The sequence below is a fragment of the Aquila chrysaetos genome, chromosome 6 (genome assembly GCF_900496995.4).
Source record: "Aquila chrysaetos chrysaetos chromosome 6, bAquChr1.4, whole genome shotgun sequence".
Taxonomy (NCBI): domain Eukaryota; kingdom Metazoa; phylum Chordata; class Aves; order Accipitriformes; family Accipitridae; genus Aquila; species Aquila chrysaetos.
Window position 1 is genome coordinate 29,286,610 of NC_044009.1, and position 17,802 is coordinate 29,304,411.

General features: G+C 35.0%; 1 protein-coding gene across 9 annotated transcripts in view; it reads left to right on the top strand.

Moving 5' to 3' along the window:
• The window catches only part of ATF2 (activating transcription factor 2), a 53,038-nt gene extending 35,690 nt beyond the window's left edge, over window positions 1–17,348 (top strand). For all 9 annotated transcript variants that reach the window (XM_030017323.2, XM_030017320.2, XM_041124498.1 and 6 more), the window contains 3 exons: window positions 1,889–2,095; window positions 7,941–8,046; window positions 14,706–17,348. In XM_030017323.2, the coding sequence (XP_029873183.1) occupies window positions 1,889–2,095; window positions 7,941–8,046; window positions 14,706–14,932 (540 nt within the window). In that variant the 3' untranslated portion in view covers window positions 14,933–17,348. The remainder of the gene's footprint in view (window positions 1–1,888; window positions 2,096–7,940; window positions 8,047–14,705) is intronic.
• Window positions 17,349–17,802: the final 454 nt, after the last annotated feature.

Below are 17,802 nucleotides of genomic sequence, written 5' to 3' on the forward strand. Positions count from 1 at the left end.
TATCCAAGATGATAATTTCAAAATAGGTATTATCTATCTGCTCAAATTTAGAACTAAGTCCTCCTGATTTGTGGAGTTCATTAACAGGAAGTTCTGTGGTAATTGAAAATTGTACAGCTGGTTAATATATATTTGAAAAAACTAAGTGCTTTTATTTTGTATTTATATTGCATCTGTTTAATATTTTATGTCATAAACACTCTTCAGAAATTTTTTTAACTGCATCAGGTATCATGCTTATGTTAATTTGCTTGAAGGATCTTTTCTGGTCTGCCACATGAAGAGTTTCAGCTGTGTGATTGTGTACTGTGTCATCCCGGGTACTGAAAGGGGGGTTCTGAGTTTAAGGAATGGTGTGCTGTCCATTTGGGATGATAGATGAGAACAGGGGAATAAAGGGCAAGACCTCTGAGTCAGGCTGGAAGTGGGAGTGCTGCTGGAGGAAAGAGATACTTCCCTGGGTGAATCCTGGAGGACTGCTGCTGTTCTACTTCTAAAAAACTTGTTGGAATGTGTTTTCAAAATGCTTTTTAAAATCTCTTAAGAGTTATTTTCAGAATTCATAGCATATTACCAGTTTTATAAAAGCTACTTACTTGGGCCAGAACTGGAAGGACCTGCATCTGCAGTGAAAGCACTCAGATTCTTAGACTGGCCAGTGAAATCAAATAATATATCAAAACAAATATGTTTGGAGCAAAAAGAGGAAACAGGTTACCCGTTGTGAAATGACCTCCTTCTTCTGGCCGGTGTTCTCCCATGCTACTTTAAGTTTTTTAAAATAATATTTTCTTAATACTACGTAGCAGAATTTTCAAGATTAAAAGCTTGCTGTTCAGTTATTTTGTGGTTACTCTATAATTAGTATTTTAAAAAAAAAAAAAAAAAATTGCAAGTGTTTCATTCCTAAAAGGCTGAATTGAGTTCCCAGCTTTTATTTATTATTAGCTATCTCGAATTTATGCCAAATCAATATGCCAACTGATACATGTTTGGGGTTTTTAGTTTAAAAATCAAACTTTCTTACTGTGCTAGACTGAATGTGCAGGTACACCTGTGAATATGTCGTGTAGACAGTTATATTCTGTCTATCCTATCACTTTAAAGGATTTTAAGATCTATTACATTGTTATCATAATTCATTAAATCTTTGCCTAAGGTGTGTATACAGAGTAAGGAGTATAATGTGTAATTTAAAATATTGAAATATTTTGATCCTGTCACAATATGTGGGTGAAATTGGTATGCAGCAGTGGGAAACACATCAACAAGTAGGAAATTGCTGTCTGGAGATCCAGGGATCAGTGAGTATCAGCATTTGTCAAACAGCTTCTATGTATTGGGCATAATGGTGTAGTATTTCAGTTGTGACTAGGTTTGTGGGAAGATTATTTGGGAAGGGTCAAAAGTAGAAAAATTATTTTCTGCTAAATGTAACTTCTAAAAACTATGTTGGGTGGAAGAATTTTTTAAAGTTTACCTTTTGTAGATACTTGCGTCATCAGAATCAGTAAAAGAATGTCTGACAGTCCATCTAAAGTAGTATTGCTTCCAGGTGTTACTCAGTTGCCAGATGTAAATGTCATATAAACTTAACCCTGTGAAGTGAGCGGCTTCTTTTAGTGCAGTTTTAAACCAAAGCTAGAGCCTTGATTAAATCATTACATGTTAATGTGACAGGGTAAGGAGTGTAAATACAGTAAAAGTTTTTAAAACATAGCTGGAGAGTTAAACGACATAGTTTTCAACAAAGAAATGTGTATAACCTGAATGTATTTAGAAATGTTGTGAATGCTTTTCTCAAAATGTGATGTGTATTTATACTAGTACTGGAGGTTGTCATGAATAATATTATACTGATAACTTTAATACTTTTCACTATTTTCAGGCATCACCAGCTCAGCCTACGCCACAAACACCAAATACAGGTGGTCGGCGAAGAAGAGCTGCCAATGAAGACCCTGATGAGAAAAGAAGAAAGTTTCTGGAGCGAAACCGGGCTGCTGCTTCTAGATGCCGACAGAAACGGAAAGTCTGGGTGCAGTCATTGGAGAAAAAAGCCGAGGACCTGAGCTCACTAAATGGCCAGTTACAGGTATACTTTTTATTTCAAGTAAAAATTAATAAGTTTTTTCATTCTTAGACAGTGATCCTGGATCGATGGAACTTAAACTTTGCATGAAATCTGAAATATAAATGGTTTTGTAACTGGTGGCTCAGGTCAGAATTGAAAATTCAGCACTAATTGCATATAGCAGTAAAATAAGAATATAAGAGAATACTCAGATTTCGAGATGCATAAACGTTAGGATCATACCCTTTTGTCCTTTGTTCCATTTTAAATGACTTTCAGACTGTGATACTAAACAAGGATGACAAGATGTGTTGGAGTAAAAGCTTATTAGCAAAGTAATAGCCTTATCTTAAAAACATATTGCTCTTAATAATTAGTATCACAGCCTGAGTTATTTAAATAAGACTTGGTTTGATTTCCTTTGGTTCTTTTTAACTTCACTCTTTTTCCTTTAAAGTGAATGTAGTGCTCGTGAAAGGTGCCAGATTGACATCACTGGAAACTGAAGGCCTCTTTTGTCCACAGAACAGGTACAGCACAGGCAGTGGCAGTGCAAATTTCACCACGCTGCCCTCCCAGTGTGCATAAATCCTATAGTGAGGGAAGTATACTGTAAGAGGGTAGTCTAGTGTATGTTGCAAGTTGTTTTTCCGCCTCATCTGAGGTGGTCAATCTTGGAAAGTTCTCATGTGGACACACTTTTCCCCCTGTGGAACAGTCCATGACCCTTTTGTTTAAACACTGTTAAATGTTAAAGCATACTTTTTTAACATTTTCCAGCAGCACATGAGAATTGGCACAAAGTATTGTTTCAAAATAAAAAGTCTAAAAGCTTTGTTTTGAAAATTACAGAAAGGAAAAATGATGTAATTTCCTAAATGAAGCATTCATTTAGAAAATGCAATGGAAAGTATTTTGATATGTTAAAGGTTTAACTTCTTGTTCTTTCATCAGAGCTGTTCAATGAGTCAAATTCGCAGATCTTTTCCTTCCTATTAAAACTCCTCTTTCATGCTGTTTCATAAAGAAAATGTCCCAGTTTGACCAACAGGAAAGTAGGGCATGTTGAGACTACTTTTTATCATGTAAACAAAATTACAGTGTATCAGTCATCTTCATGTTCATGTCTTTAAAAATACTCAGCATCCCAGACTGTAAAATGTAAGAAATTCCTACCTAAGCACACAATGTGAAATCGTTTCCTGTGTTCCAAGAATCATGACACTCTGCACCAGCATCAGTTAAACTTCTTGCAAATATATAGTCTTCTCATACCTGTTCACAGTCTTTAGACATGTTCCTTTAATGCAGTCACAGTCCTCACTGTAAATCCATTAAATACAAAATGGTATGTAGCACTGTATCTTAAATAATCTGAGAAACAAGTGAAGGTAGATCTACAGGAAGAAAAACAAAGAACAAATAAGATTTGCTTTTTTTTTTTTTTTTTAGTGGAAGTAATTTTAGTTATTATGTGAACTGCCTTTAACTTATACATACATAATTTTTGGTCATAAAAATTGGTAAGTACTATAACCAAAAGATTTCCAGATTTGCAAGAGTTAACTCAGTAATAGTGAATTCAAGAAAAAGAATTTTCTTATGGTCTGCCAAAAGCAAAACTGTTAACTGTGAAGAACAGAATGACTTGTAAAGAAAATTGAATGTCAGAGAAATAATTAAACTGTACTTTATATGAAAACATTAATCAATCCTATATTTCCATAATAATTCTTCACTTGACAGGCTAACACAGCTGATCAGCATAGTGGGCAGCAATGACCCATGATTACTTACTTTATATTTAATAGTAAATTTAATAAGTTTGGAGTTTTGCCTTAGTACAGTTTTATAGACTGAGTGTTAGGGTTTAGTAGTTCATATTTTGTTTAATATCTGCTCAGAATTTACCAAGATGTCACATTTCCAAAAGCAGGTTAATGCCAAAATGACTACATTGCATTGCTTCACGTAACGATTCTGACTTCTTTCAATGCAGTTAGTAGCTTTCTTGTAATGTCTATGTTAAAGCTTCTAATGTCAGTGTCAAGGTTTTTAAGAATGGAAGCTCTCTAACAGTACCACAGATTTTGAAGAGGTTTACTTGGTTCATGTATGTATTTTGTTCCATAGTTTTCAGCTTTCTGTAGATTAACTTCTGCCTACTTCTTTTAAATGTTTGAATGTAATTTCCTTTTAAGCATTATTTTTCAAATTTTTGCTTAAGGGAAAATTACATCACACCAGTAACATCTTTAGGTTAGGTTAGCTGTCTTTATTATAGGCTCTGCTTTGTAAGTTTTTTTCATGCTTCCAACCTTTTAAAGTTTATTTACTGTTTGCTTTTTGTGGACTGTGTTTTCTACTTATGTGTTGACTTGTTTATTGATCTTAAATTTTATATACCACATTGTGTTGCCTCTGTGCCTTGCACAATACTGCAGGGTATGCTATGCTATGTAACATGTTAAGGAAGTATTGACAGTGCGTCCCCAGTGGCCGCTCAAACATATTGCAGGATCAGATGTCAAAGTTCATTATATGGTCAGTATTTGGTCCCTGTTGCTTTAATAATCTTAGAAGGCACAGTATTAGCAGAAGAATGGCCTGTCTTCCGCAGTAGGTCATTGTAGGTTTTAAAGGATCAGCAGTCAAGTGGTGGTTTGTACTAATGCTGCAAAAGCTGCTTCAGGAATGCTAAATTATGAAAGAAATGCCTGTAAGGTCCTTTCCCATATAGGGGTATCTTCTTGAAGTTGTCCAAAAAGAAACAGGAAGAGTGGTGTTTTAACTCAGCCACAGACAATCCCCTGTCTCCCTATAAGTCACATTTACCTGTCACTGATGATAGTTTTGGTAAATACACCTCAGAAATATTGTCCCACACCTTGCTGAGTAAGGGTTAATCCAGTCCCCCTATTACATATGCATTTTGGATCCAGGGAGAAATATGCAGGTACAGAAGAACATATTGTACACTGTGTGGTATACCTTTGTAAGAATACAGAAGGGAAAATACCTTTTGAAAAATGGAGTGCAGGTAAAAATAGATATGCTTTCCTCCAGAAACCTGCTTTCTAATGTTAGCACGTTTTGAAATATGGGAACATAAAAATTATTCTAGACAGTATGTGAGGTATAGTTCATGATTATTTAAAGAAATGTTGATGCCTGCAATTGACTTGATATCTACACTTGACTAATACGTCATTGGATATCTCAGGAGGACCTTTCCAGTGTGGAAACTCAAAATAATCTTTCGTCATGCCAACTGTTGAAGTGTTTATTCCATGTCTGTCTTGTTAGCCTGTTTTCAACATGATAACCACATGTTAAATGACCACCACATGTTAACCTGTTAACAAGTTTTGAATAAGATGGAAAGACTTGGTATTGTCACATATATGATAAGAAACTACAATATGTATAGGAGTTGGTTCTAACAGTCCCCCTTTATTACCAGTTAGAAGTGGTTCTTACTGGTAATATGTAAATGACAACCATGGATTGCCTTTCTGTGACATTCCATATACCATGTGACTAGCAGATGTACTCTATTCTACTTTCAGGAATGATTTGTGCATTGCATATAGCACTGTTGGCACATGGTGTTTATGTTAGTAACAATGCTAGCTATGTATTCAATGAGAATACCTCAAACTTTTTTTTTTTTTTTTTTTAGCATAGGAATGCTGTTCCTTTTTTTTTTAATCTGCCTTAATGTGAGATAATATATTTGCTTTTTCTATTTCTGTTAGCAAAATTCTTAGTATTTATAATACAGCTGACATTAATCTATAAACTGCCTTTTCAAAAATTTTTCATAAACTTTAGTTTTACTTACCCTGATAAACAGCAACTTCATACTTGTATGTGCTGCTTGAGTATAAAATTCTTCTTTAAAATGTGGGAGATGAAGGTAGAAAATTTCTGAAAACCTTTTCCCAATTTGATCACTTATTTTGCCAATGTTCCTTTAAACTAATGGAAGTATGTTTCATATTCTTGGACATTGCTGCTTCTGTAGATTATCAAGAAGTATCGCAAAACTACATCAGCATTTTTATTTTTTTTTCCCCAGCTATGTCAATTCTGTGCAGCTGCCTGCTTGGCATCCAGATTTGTGGCTCCTCAGTAAATAACATGGTGAACTATGAGGAGACCGAGAGCTGGAGGCAGTAGTAGTGTGCTTTCTTAACAGCCCAGGATTTCAGGACGTGTAATGCCAGCTGGTAGAGAATTTGTGGGGTTTTTCGTTTGGTTTTTTTCATTGCAACCTTTTTTGTTTGCAATCACATTTTTCTTTCATTAGAAATGTCTGTGAAGTCAGATTTTTGGCTTGCTTTCAGCTCTTGCTTTTATTTTAAATATGAAGTTTCTAAAAGAGATGTTTGACACAATAAAAAGACTGAATGGAAAAGTAGTCCTTAATAGTTTAAGAGAATTTTGCAAGTATAAAGGCTTGAAATTTTTTGTTGTCTAAATGGAGAGAGAGGACACAAAGAGGAACTTTTATTTTTAAAATCTGGTATTTTAGTTACAGTATTTATAAACTGTGTTATTTAGTGTAATTAAACCTAATAAATTCTGTTCTTAAAAATTGTTTTCCTTACTTTGGAATCCTTTTAGTTGTAATTAATCTTCTCTGACTGCATTGCCTTATTTCTAGCTTGCAAGTAAATAGGTTGACTATCTCGTGTTTTATTTTTTCCAAATAAGTTTAGCTGCAATCCAATTTTCCTGTGTTTGTTTTTTCTTTAACTTGCTCCTAAATGCATAAACATAGGCATTTACCAAACAATTATGTCATGTGTGGTATGTTATGCTAATGTGCAAAGGTCGTTATAGTTTAAGTCACTTAAAGTATCAATGGAAAGGATTTATATTTAAAATAAAATAACCCATGGAAAGCATATATTGTGACAAGATATGGGGATCACAAAGCATTACGGATAACTTGATTCTGTAGATACATAAATGTTTTTCTACTATTTAAAGTGAAAATGGGTCTATCAAAATGCCATACTATTCTTAATTTGGATTGTCACATGTAATGCAGTTATGTAGCACTTCTCATCTGTAGATATCAAACTGCTTTACAGGGAAGGTAAGTATCACTGTCCTCCATTTTACAAATGGGGGACTTGAAGCACAAAGCAGTAAAATGACCTTGCTCAAGGTCACCCAATAGTGGAAAGGCAAAGCCTGGAAATAAACCCAGTCACTACATTCTGCAGGTGCTGTCTCCTTGATTACACTTCGCTTTAGTGACATCAGCTGACATTTCCGGATTTTGTCATTATTATCAATGATACCTTCATACAGCATGTTTATGTATGGTTCCCAAAGAGAAAATTAATATGGAAATCAACAAATACTTACTAAATTATCTTCCAGTACATGAGATTTTCAAAGTCCAAGTACAAATGGCTGGGGTTTGGGGTTTTTTTAACCTTTTTTAGTGTTGGCTGTGGCATTTGTTAAAATGTGGGTAGTTAAGTGTAGGTTTACTCTGATTAGAATTCATCACAAAACCTTGCAGAAGAGTCTTACAGTAGCTGGATCATGTGAATGAGACTATATGTAGACTCTGCGTCTGCAAACTGAAAAACGTATGTTGTATTTTCCAAAAAAGCATTTCCTAGTTTAAGAAAATCATGAAATAAAGTTAGCCAAGTTTCAGCTAATATTTACATATTCTGAGATAAAAGAAATGTATACATTTTTGCAATATATACCAAATGGAAACTTCTTGTATTTTATCTACCCCCAAATGAACAACTGAAAATCCTATAAAACTTAATACTTACCTTCAAAATGTGTGTAGTTTGAGCCTGGTAAAGTACATAACTTTCTTCTCCTTTAGAATGAAGTCACCCTGCTGAGAAATGAAGTGGCACAGCTGAAACAGCTTCTTCTGGCTCATAAAGATTGCCCTGTAACCGCCATGCAGAAGAAATCTGGCTATCATAGTGAGTAATGTTCCATTACCTATAGCCTTAGGCTGCATCAATGAAATACTGCCAAAGTGAACTGAATGAACATTAAAATTGAGAAGTGCAGTTCTAATATTACATTAAAGATTTTTTTTTTTTCTAAAAATCTCAAAGGTTATTGGAAGACAGGAATGAATATGTGATATTTAGAAACATATTTTTAAGTCCTTTCAGTTGAAATGTTGCACAACATTGAAGGGTTTATGCTGGTTTAATAAATGCGTATGATAATTAGCATTTAAGGGCTATCGATTACTACACCTGCTTTGGAAAATATAATTAAAGTATTAAGAGCACATGATAAACCATTTTTTATACTTTATCTTAGCCTAGTACAGTGAAAGGTCCTTGTGGGTTTTTTTTCTTCATCGTAATGAGATTTCAGTAGAGGTATATAACAGCTGTCCTCATTTACCATAACATCCAGGATCAGTCAAGCCGTTAAAATAATCAAATGAAGGTTCATGGCTCCTACTGTACAATGTCTTCTAGATTTCCACATTAAGTGACTATTTTTCTATAAACAGAGTATTTTAAAAAGCAGTTCTAATACTGAAGGGAATACTGAGAGTTTAGTAGCATTTTTTTTCTAATACATATTTTTACTTAAAGTTGTTCATTTGATTTTTCATCCTTCCAGCATTTTAAAGGTTAATTATGCTTTCCTGACTTGTAACTTCCTTTTTGGGTATGATACACAGTGCCAGAACCAGCTGCTGCTGCTGTAGAATAAATGGCCAATTTTGTCCATTGTACACAAATTTGTTACAAATAACCGAGCTGGGAATGCATTAGGCAACATTCATAATATATAACCCACAGCTTTCGTTTTTATGATTTAGTGATATTTCAGGATATTTGTAAATGTGAAGATTGTTTCTGCCATATGTAGCCACTTCATTTTAATTTGCCAGTGTCAGTAATTCAGGAGAATAAAGGAACATTTTGTATTGCATGCAAACAGATCCTCAGGTGCTTGCGATAAAACTTAATGGCCACCATCTTTACTTGTAGTCATTGTAAGCAATTTCATCAGAATGGGCAATATTTTTTAATTTAAAAGATTCAGGAGATTTAGCAACTCTCTATTGCCATATATATTTAGAATACTGATTTTGTCAGTTTTGAGCTTATAAATCTTGGTCCTTTGATCTCCAGTCATTTTGACAAGACGGAAAATAGCATCTTGGAGTAAATTGGAACAGTATAGAAATATGTTTGGGATTTATATTAACAATGATTGCTGCAGGGATGAGGCCATTATGGCTCCCATCTGACAGAACAACATAATTTGATACGGAAGCTACTAGGGGATAACATTATGCATGCAAGGTTTTTCAAAAAAAACCCCAAAAACTGTAGGTTTCTTGAATTTTGATGTTTTGAGGATGTGTGTTCCTGAATTGGCATGAAAAATATTTAAACATAAGTCTTAAACTGGCAAACCAATTACATGGTAAGGATTCCTTCTTCATTGAAGGATTAATGAATGGCCTGTTTAGTAATGCTTATTTTCTGCCCTCAGAAAAGGACTATAATGTTCCTAATTTACTAAAGAGTGCAAAATGAATAGAAACTAAAATACTCATCAGTGGAGAAAGCCTACATTTTAGAAATAAAATAAAATAATAGTAAGCAATTGAAAAGTCTCTTGAAAGTAAAAGTTCAACATGAAAGTTGTAATGCCATCCCTCTGAGAGGATTTTGTCACATGATCTCCATGTGAATATTGTTAAGAAAGCACGTTGGCTAAGTGACATACCCACAGTACAATTTATGAGAGGAAAAAATGGTTTCAGTTAATACGTTCATGAAAATGGTGTTCATAGAAAGTATTTTTAAATACACATATTATGTTCATCAAGTAATCTAAGTTGAATTGCTTCAAAAACATATTGAGTGGTTTAACAGTCTCTCTGTGGAAGAAATTGAAGACACCAGATTACAGAGCTCCTGCAGTGCTGAATATTGTGCACTGCTGAGACAGTGCTAGATTATACCATGCAGACCATGTTTTAACAGCTAAGCCCACAATTTAATGGGGTTTCATGTATGGTGCACTTAAATAGGCACAAATAATGTATTGCTTTTCAGGGTATTTTTGGCACTTACTTCTACATATCTTTTAAGATCTTCTGGATTTCCTAGGCACATTTTTGTCTCAGGCCGAGTGAAAATCACAACAGTGCAGATACCCATTTCTTCTAAGATTGTACTTGGGATCATATTTTCTTTATTTAAAAAGTCTTGTGCCTGCCTCAAAAGAGGGTGTCATCAGGACAGAGAAACCAGAAAAATGGTTGTTGCGCTTTGAGGCAGTATGGATGAATTTGTTGCAATGTTTGTGTTTTCAGCCAGTTGAAACTTTTTTATTTCCCAAAGAAGGATGCTATTGGTTCTGAATGCATCTTTAAACATTACAGGGGCAGGGGGAGAGTGCCATGTATAGGAGAAATCTAAATGCTGTTTGTTTATTTTTCATTTTAGCTTTTCTATACCAGATTATTTCTAAAATTATTCTACAATACTCCTATATTTTCTCAGGCTTTTTCTGGACTTAGAGCAGGAAAAAGGTGAAAACTTGTGAGAAGAAAATGTGTTGTGAGAATTAGGAGTTGTAAAAAAAAAAAATTAAAAGGGTGTTGTAGGTATCTTTTCATGTTTTTCAAAAGGACATCATAATATTCAAGAACATTTGTACAAAACTGAATACAAAGGAAGATAGAAGCTGCAATGTAGGTGGTGTTAAATGGATTGTTAAATGGATTTTTTTTGTGTTCTTTTTCTAGTTAAAGAAATGGTAGAAGGTGATTAACCAGTTTCAGACCTCGAATAATTTGAACCACTCAAACCACTATGTTCCTACAGCCTGTTCTGGACAGACGACAGTCCTTCAGTGACTGCAGGGGATATTCACAAGGGCCAGCTCATTGGAAATGAGCATTTCTAGGCTTGAGTCCCTCTGTAGTCCATGGATGGCCTGATGAGAATTACCATGAGGCTTCCTTTCTAGGGATTATCAGGGGACCGAAAGGAGTTCTGGATCACATGTCAGTGCTTGCATACTCACTCCCATTTTGGTTTTGGTGGGGTTTTTTTCTTCTGAAGACTGAAATCCCTCTTTGTTTGCTTATCTTACTGAAAGCTATTGGTAAGCAACGCTTACTAAGAAGCAAATAGCAGCAATGTTTGACTACTCTAAAAGGGTACTGCTTAGTACATCCTCAAAAGTCTCCTCTGTGCTTTGTTTGGTATTTTTTAAGTCTTTTCTATAGCTCGGTCTACCCTGCGTTGTGTTCTGTTACCAAAATGTGTCACTCCTTCTCATGACGCAGCTTGTCTAGGAACTATGTAGCCTTCAGGAAGGTTCATGTGATGTAGGTCTGTAAATTTTCAGCCTTCTATGTACAGCAGACTTTACTTATGTATATTCATTTCTAATTTGGACCGTGCATTTTCCTTGGTTTGAGGCAAAGCTGGGGGGGAGCCATTAAAAAGTTAAAATGCCTGGGCGCTTTTCTACATTGTTAGCTATGTTATGATTCTGGTATGTATCAGTTGCACACTTGAAACCACAGTCCTGTGCCTGGCAATTCTCTGGTCAACTAAGAAAAAAGAAAAAAATCTGTTGGAATTTAAATGTGACTTCCCTGTGTTCTTCTAACAGCCTTTGTTCTTTATTCCTTTGTAATGAGGTGACTTTATCTTCTATATTCATTGAGTAGATTTTCTTGTTTGGTTTTAATTCTTCAAAAGGAGTTCTGTATTCAGTTTTTGGCTGCTATTCCTGTAAAGTTAGGGCTACATAAGGAAGGATTTTGAAGGAAATCTAAATAGCTGTTATTTATGGTGGCACCTCATTTCTAAATATTACTTGGTAGTTAGTGCAAGGATTTATGCTTCCAGTCAAATTTATTACCATAAACTAGTGTTAGGTCTGTATCTTGCATAATCACCTGTCTGCTGTAAGCTCCCACCTCTAGCCCCTGGCATCTGAAAATACCTGAATCATGTGCTTTTGTCTGTTCAGCACAGTATGTTTGTTCATCTGCTCAATGATATGAAAACTTCTATTGTATATTGGCGATCATAAGTATTCTCATAACTGTTTCTTCCACTGCATATATGGTCTTCCTGAGCCCATCAAAATCGAAAATCAAGCCCCTCTCATGTTCTTTACCACTGCGATGTTATTACAGACATTTCTTTTGAGTTAACAACGTACATGTTAAGGGATACAGAACAATGGAAGACCTTCTTTCTCAGGATGAAAGATAACGATCTACCTTACTGCCTCTCTATCTCTGGCTTGTAGCATTTAAAACTAACCCTTTTTCTTGAGGATAAGGAGGATTTGGCCAACAAGGAAATCGGGGATCAGCAAAAGAAACGTAATAGGAAGATTGAGATTCATAGGAGAGTAACAGCTCTGAAGAGGAGGAGTAGGTGTTACAGTGGGGAGACATTACTTGATACATGTTGTCCCACTTGCTGCCATTTCATTCTGGCTGAGTGGAAGAATATGCTACTCTCATATTTTTCAGGAAGTGGCACTAGAGTTTCTGTTTTTAACAAAGTTTGCATGTATTCCTTCTTAGTTGTTTTTACATGAGATCTTGTAGGTCTTGATAGAGGTGTAGCAAAGATGAAATCCTGTTGAAAAGTATTAACTGAATTGGCACTCGTTCATGTTCTTTCTGTTCTTGAATGGGCAGATCCTTAGTAGGATCACAAATGTTTTGGAGAAGTATTTTAATTTTTCTCCTCTTGCTGTATACAGCTACCATGTAACCTTAGGATATGTGGTAATTGTCAGCAGACCTAGCTCAGTATCATCTGTCTCTACCTCCTTCAATGCTTGAAAGATTGTTTTTGAAAAAATGTAGCATCTGTAAAATAGTTGGCCTCCTGGATAAGAACATTATGATACTTTCAAACGATTATGTCTGTGCTCTTGTAGTAGAGGTATAAGAGAAATTGCTGCCTTGTTCATGTAGGCAGTATTTCTTAGAAAGAAATACAGCAATTTTGCTTGCTTACCCATCCTTTTTGACCTTACCTTTCTTTTCCAGAAGGGGTCAACAATAGAACTGTTGTTTACAGGCTTTGAAGAGGAGTGTGTTCTTAGTATGCATGGGGTTGCTCAAAGATCTTTACACTGGGGACCTGACTTGCTAATTGAGTGAATTTTCTTACCCATTGCTAGTATGTCATATAAACCTCAGTACATCATAAACTTCATTTCATCATTGTTTGTTCATGCTTAGTGTTCCTTTTAGTTGCTGCTATTAGCCTGGTTTTCTATGGAAACGAGGCTGTGATACCACAATGTTTTTCATGTTTTAGTGTCAGTGTCATCACTTCCCATTGCTGCGTAACTTTTGAGATTTGTAGGCCAATCTCAACGAAATCTGAAAGGGATTGCAAAGACCAGCCTAGAGAAAATCAAACTTTGTTCCGTTGCTATGTCACAACCAATGGTTCGTGCTGCTTCTGGCTATGTTTGTGTGTATCGTTCTATATTGTTATGTTATACAATAGTCAGTAGTGTTTTAAAAGGGACTTCCAGTATTCCATCTGTATGCTGGGTTTAAGTCAGCGTATAAAACGATTGTGAAAAATACTTGAAAACGCTAAGTAGCACAAAGTGATACAAAATAGTTATAATTAAATTCAGTGTTCACACTTTTTAATTTTGAGTGAAGAACAGTAGGCTTATTTTCTGGTTTTGTTTTGGTTTTGGTTTTTTTTAGTCTTTAACTCAGCTTTTTGCTTGACAGTGTTTGCATAATGCCTTGGCTAACTTTTGCAACTCTGGAAAAAAAGGATGATTTTAGCATGACTAGGATGGCATGCCAGAAAGACATTTTAAACCATGCTCATTTTGTAAATTCTAATTTTGCACAATGAGAATTACTTTTCAATCTGTTTACCCTCTGTCATGAGAAAAAATGATCCAACTCTGTAGCTAATTCACTTCAGTTTTGTGGAGGACACCTGAAGTATTCTTGAAGATATTTTTAAAATCAGTTTTAACAATTTTAAATCTTATTGAGAGGCATTTGTATACTAAAGAAGTTACTGCACTTCACTCTGTTAAAAGGGTGTGGGTTGAAAACTTGTGGAATTGTGGTTGAGTTAATATAGTGGTGTAAATATTTTTTTCAGATATCACATTCATGATCACAGGTATTAATTACTGAACATAGAATTATTCTTGTTTGATTACTAAGCAAATGCAGTAAATCGCATACGTTAAAAATCTAAAGCCAATTCATATAGCACCAAGAGATCTTGTAGTAGTTTTAATCTATAAATACTGCTTATTGACGTGAGCATTCATCATTAGAATTAGGTGTGGTACCCACCAGCTGATTTACTAAGCAGGAAACCAGACAATTTTAATCATGACTTTGAAGATGTGAAAATGTTCTTGTTTCCTGAATATTCCATACTGCAGTCCATATTTTTTGCTTACAAAGTAGTATTTTCTTTAAAAAATGAATATGAAGATTGCTCTGCAAGTTGTGCTACATTACACTGTGAATTTTAATTATTTAGGGGATGATTGCTGTTACCTGGGACGTGGTGGTGTGCATTCTGGGGGAAAAAATGAATTAATTTTTCTCCTTCAGCTGCAGATAAAGATGACAGTTCGGAAGACATATCAGTGCCAAGCAGTCCACACACAGAAGCTATTCAGCACAGTTCTGTCAGCACTTCCAACGGCGTAAGCTCAACTTCCAAGGCAGAAGCGGTAGCCACCTCCGTTCTCACCCAGATGGCGGACCAGAGCACAGAGCCGGTGCTTTCCCAGATCGTCATGGCGCCTCCCTCCCAGTCGCAGCCTTCAGGAAGTTGATTAAAAATTTGCATTGCATCAGTTTCTTAGATATACATTTGTGACTTTAAAGGGAAATCAACAAAAGACCAGTCTCCATCTAGGAGAAATTGTAGCTTAAAATTAGTCGTTTTTAAAAATCCAACTTAAATTGGGCTTTAACGATTGGCAGGTGAAGATGAGACAGAACACCAGTTCTAGTCTCTCTGCAAAAGACTTTTTTTTTTTTAAAGTATTAGTTTTACTAGTTGTTTTTTGTGCTTAATGTGTAAAGTGTGTGTACAGTACAATGTGGTTTATTTCATTTTTAATTTGGTATTATTTCAACAAACATTGGGGTGAATTACTAAAGGTCGTCCCCAAGACTGTGATAGTAATATTATGTGACATTTTTATACCAAAGTTCTGCATAGTCCCTATTGACTTTGTAACGTTAGCAAGGTCATAAAGCACTAGGCAAGAGAAAGACAGTAACAGTAAATTTGCTTTTAGTCTTTTTGCCTTTTTGTTGTTTTGCACATTATGAGAGGAAGAACATTGGGAGAAAAACGTTTGGGTTGTTTTATGTATAGCGTTTTGGTTGGCTTTTTAACTGTTGGGGTTTTTAATTTGTTTAATAGGGCCAGTACAGTATATGAGATACAGTACTCTTCTGCACATACCTGTCCTAGATGAGGATCATTACTAAATAGATTTGATTTTTTTTAATTTTAACTTGATGTCAGGTGGGTTTTTTTTCCCCTCCAACACTTTCATTCTGGGGGGAAGGAGAGCTTTATTTCTCCAGTCAGAGCAGATATCTATAACTACCCTTTGTTGCTAGGCTGAAACCAGTAAGCATATTGTAAAATACAGGGTTATCAAATATGGAATACTTAGTATTCCAAAGTAGGTTGATATTTTGTGGATTTTTGAGTCGCAGACTAAGGAGTTTACTCATGGTTTTGGATGCCAGAAAAGCCTAAAATCCTTCTTCAGACAACTCAAGACTTTTTTTTGTCATTGTCTTGTATTTGCAAGCTAACTTGTACTTAATTCTTGTGTAAGCACTGTCATCTTTTAGTAGCAAAAATTTTGATACCTTTCTTGTGGGGGAAAAAAAAAAAAAAATCAGTATCTACCGTATCTTGGAAACAATGTAATTATAATGTGGTGTGTGTGGTGTGTGCGTGAGAATGGTTCAGTAGTTAATGCCAGCAGTCTTTTGCTTGAATGTTTAAAGATGCCTTCAATGTGATGCTGGCTGATAGGTGATTGCAGTTTTAAAATGTTATTTACTGTGCGAACTTGGATAACTAACATTCCATGACGTAGTTTGTTTCTGATGAGATGATTGTAGGTACACTTTTTCTCATTATCCAATCATCTGTAGGATATTGAGTTTTTTAAATGTGCCATTATCTATTTTGATTCTGTACTCATGTTCAAAATACAGTACAATATTTTACAATAGATTAAGTTGTTTAAAAAAAGTAGATGTGTGCTTTCAGGTCGGAAAACTTTGTATAATAGCAAAAACAGATGCATAGTAGCAACTGGCAGTAAAGCAGGATTCCATTATGTATATAACAAAGATTTAATGCATTTATAATGGGTTGTGTAGTTCATTTGCTCTTCCTTCTCCACACTATACTACGTGTTTTTAAGTGTCAGTGCCATCAAGTTTCTATCTGATTCAGTTTTAAATCTAAAAATGTAATTGATCCACAGGAAAATCATAATTTCTACAATATATATACAACCATACTATAAAGAAAACTGGACAAAGAAGTATCTAAGTCATATATGTATCATTGCAGGGCTTTAAGCATGAAAATAATAGGGATTCTAAATATTTTGTATTTTAAAACTAAGAAAGTTGAGTTGATAACCTCATGTGTTTAAAAGTCTTACTTTCCCAATTTCAAGATAAAAAGCTGTAACAGTTACTGAACGTTTCCAGGATGGTGAAATACAATGGACCTCTTGTGAGAAGGAAATTAATTGCAAAGGCACAAAATGTGAATTCTGCAAGAAAGCTATACAGTCACTTTTCATTGTAGTTTTGGTGGACTAGATAAGGCCTCATTGATTATACTATAATTTGCTCTCCTAAACACAAAGGCTTTTAAATCATATTTATATAAGTGGAGTTTTTTTATAACAAAACTGTTGCGCTTGTAAAATAAGTCTACATAAGTGTATAGGAGATGTGTAAACAGTTAATAAATTTAACAGTGGGGCTGGAAAAAGAACCATTAAAATCTGTGTTCAGCAAATAGAGAAAAGTTGTTAGTCGTACTACCATGGATTCCGTTTTGAGACGTATGTCACACTACTTCTGTACTTAGCATTTTGGGTCTTCACATTTGACATGTTTCACAAACTGTACTGTTTTCTTTTATGTGCAGTTTGCATGAGTAAATCATCAAAGAGAATAAAATCTATCTTTAAGTTATGTTCCTATTTTAATGAAATTATAATTGTTCTAAAAGGCAGCACTGTCTTCAGACTTATTTCTTCATCCTTGCAATTATCAGCATTTTTCTGGAAGTCATTACTATAATGTCAAAGTAATGTTATGTAAATAAGAACACATATGTTTCTTTAGAAAATAAGTCAAATTCCATTGCTTTGCAGCTGAGCTCCAGCAGCTTCTGAGGAACAAGCCTTGTACATTAGTTCCAGGAGCCCAAGGTAATCCGCAGAAAAAGGAGTTCATATACACAGCTTGGTGATCCCAGATCTTGCTCAGCCATTTCTGGTTGCCCTGAGTTCCACAGCAAAAGCGCTGTGTGTAATCAGAATTTCCAGCTAACTTGCAGATATCTAATTCTTATCTTAATATACATGAAGCCAGGAAATAACAGCTATAGACAGATGAACTGCTCACAGTTGTGTTGTGAAAGGTT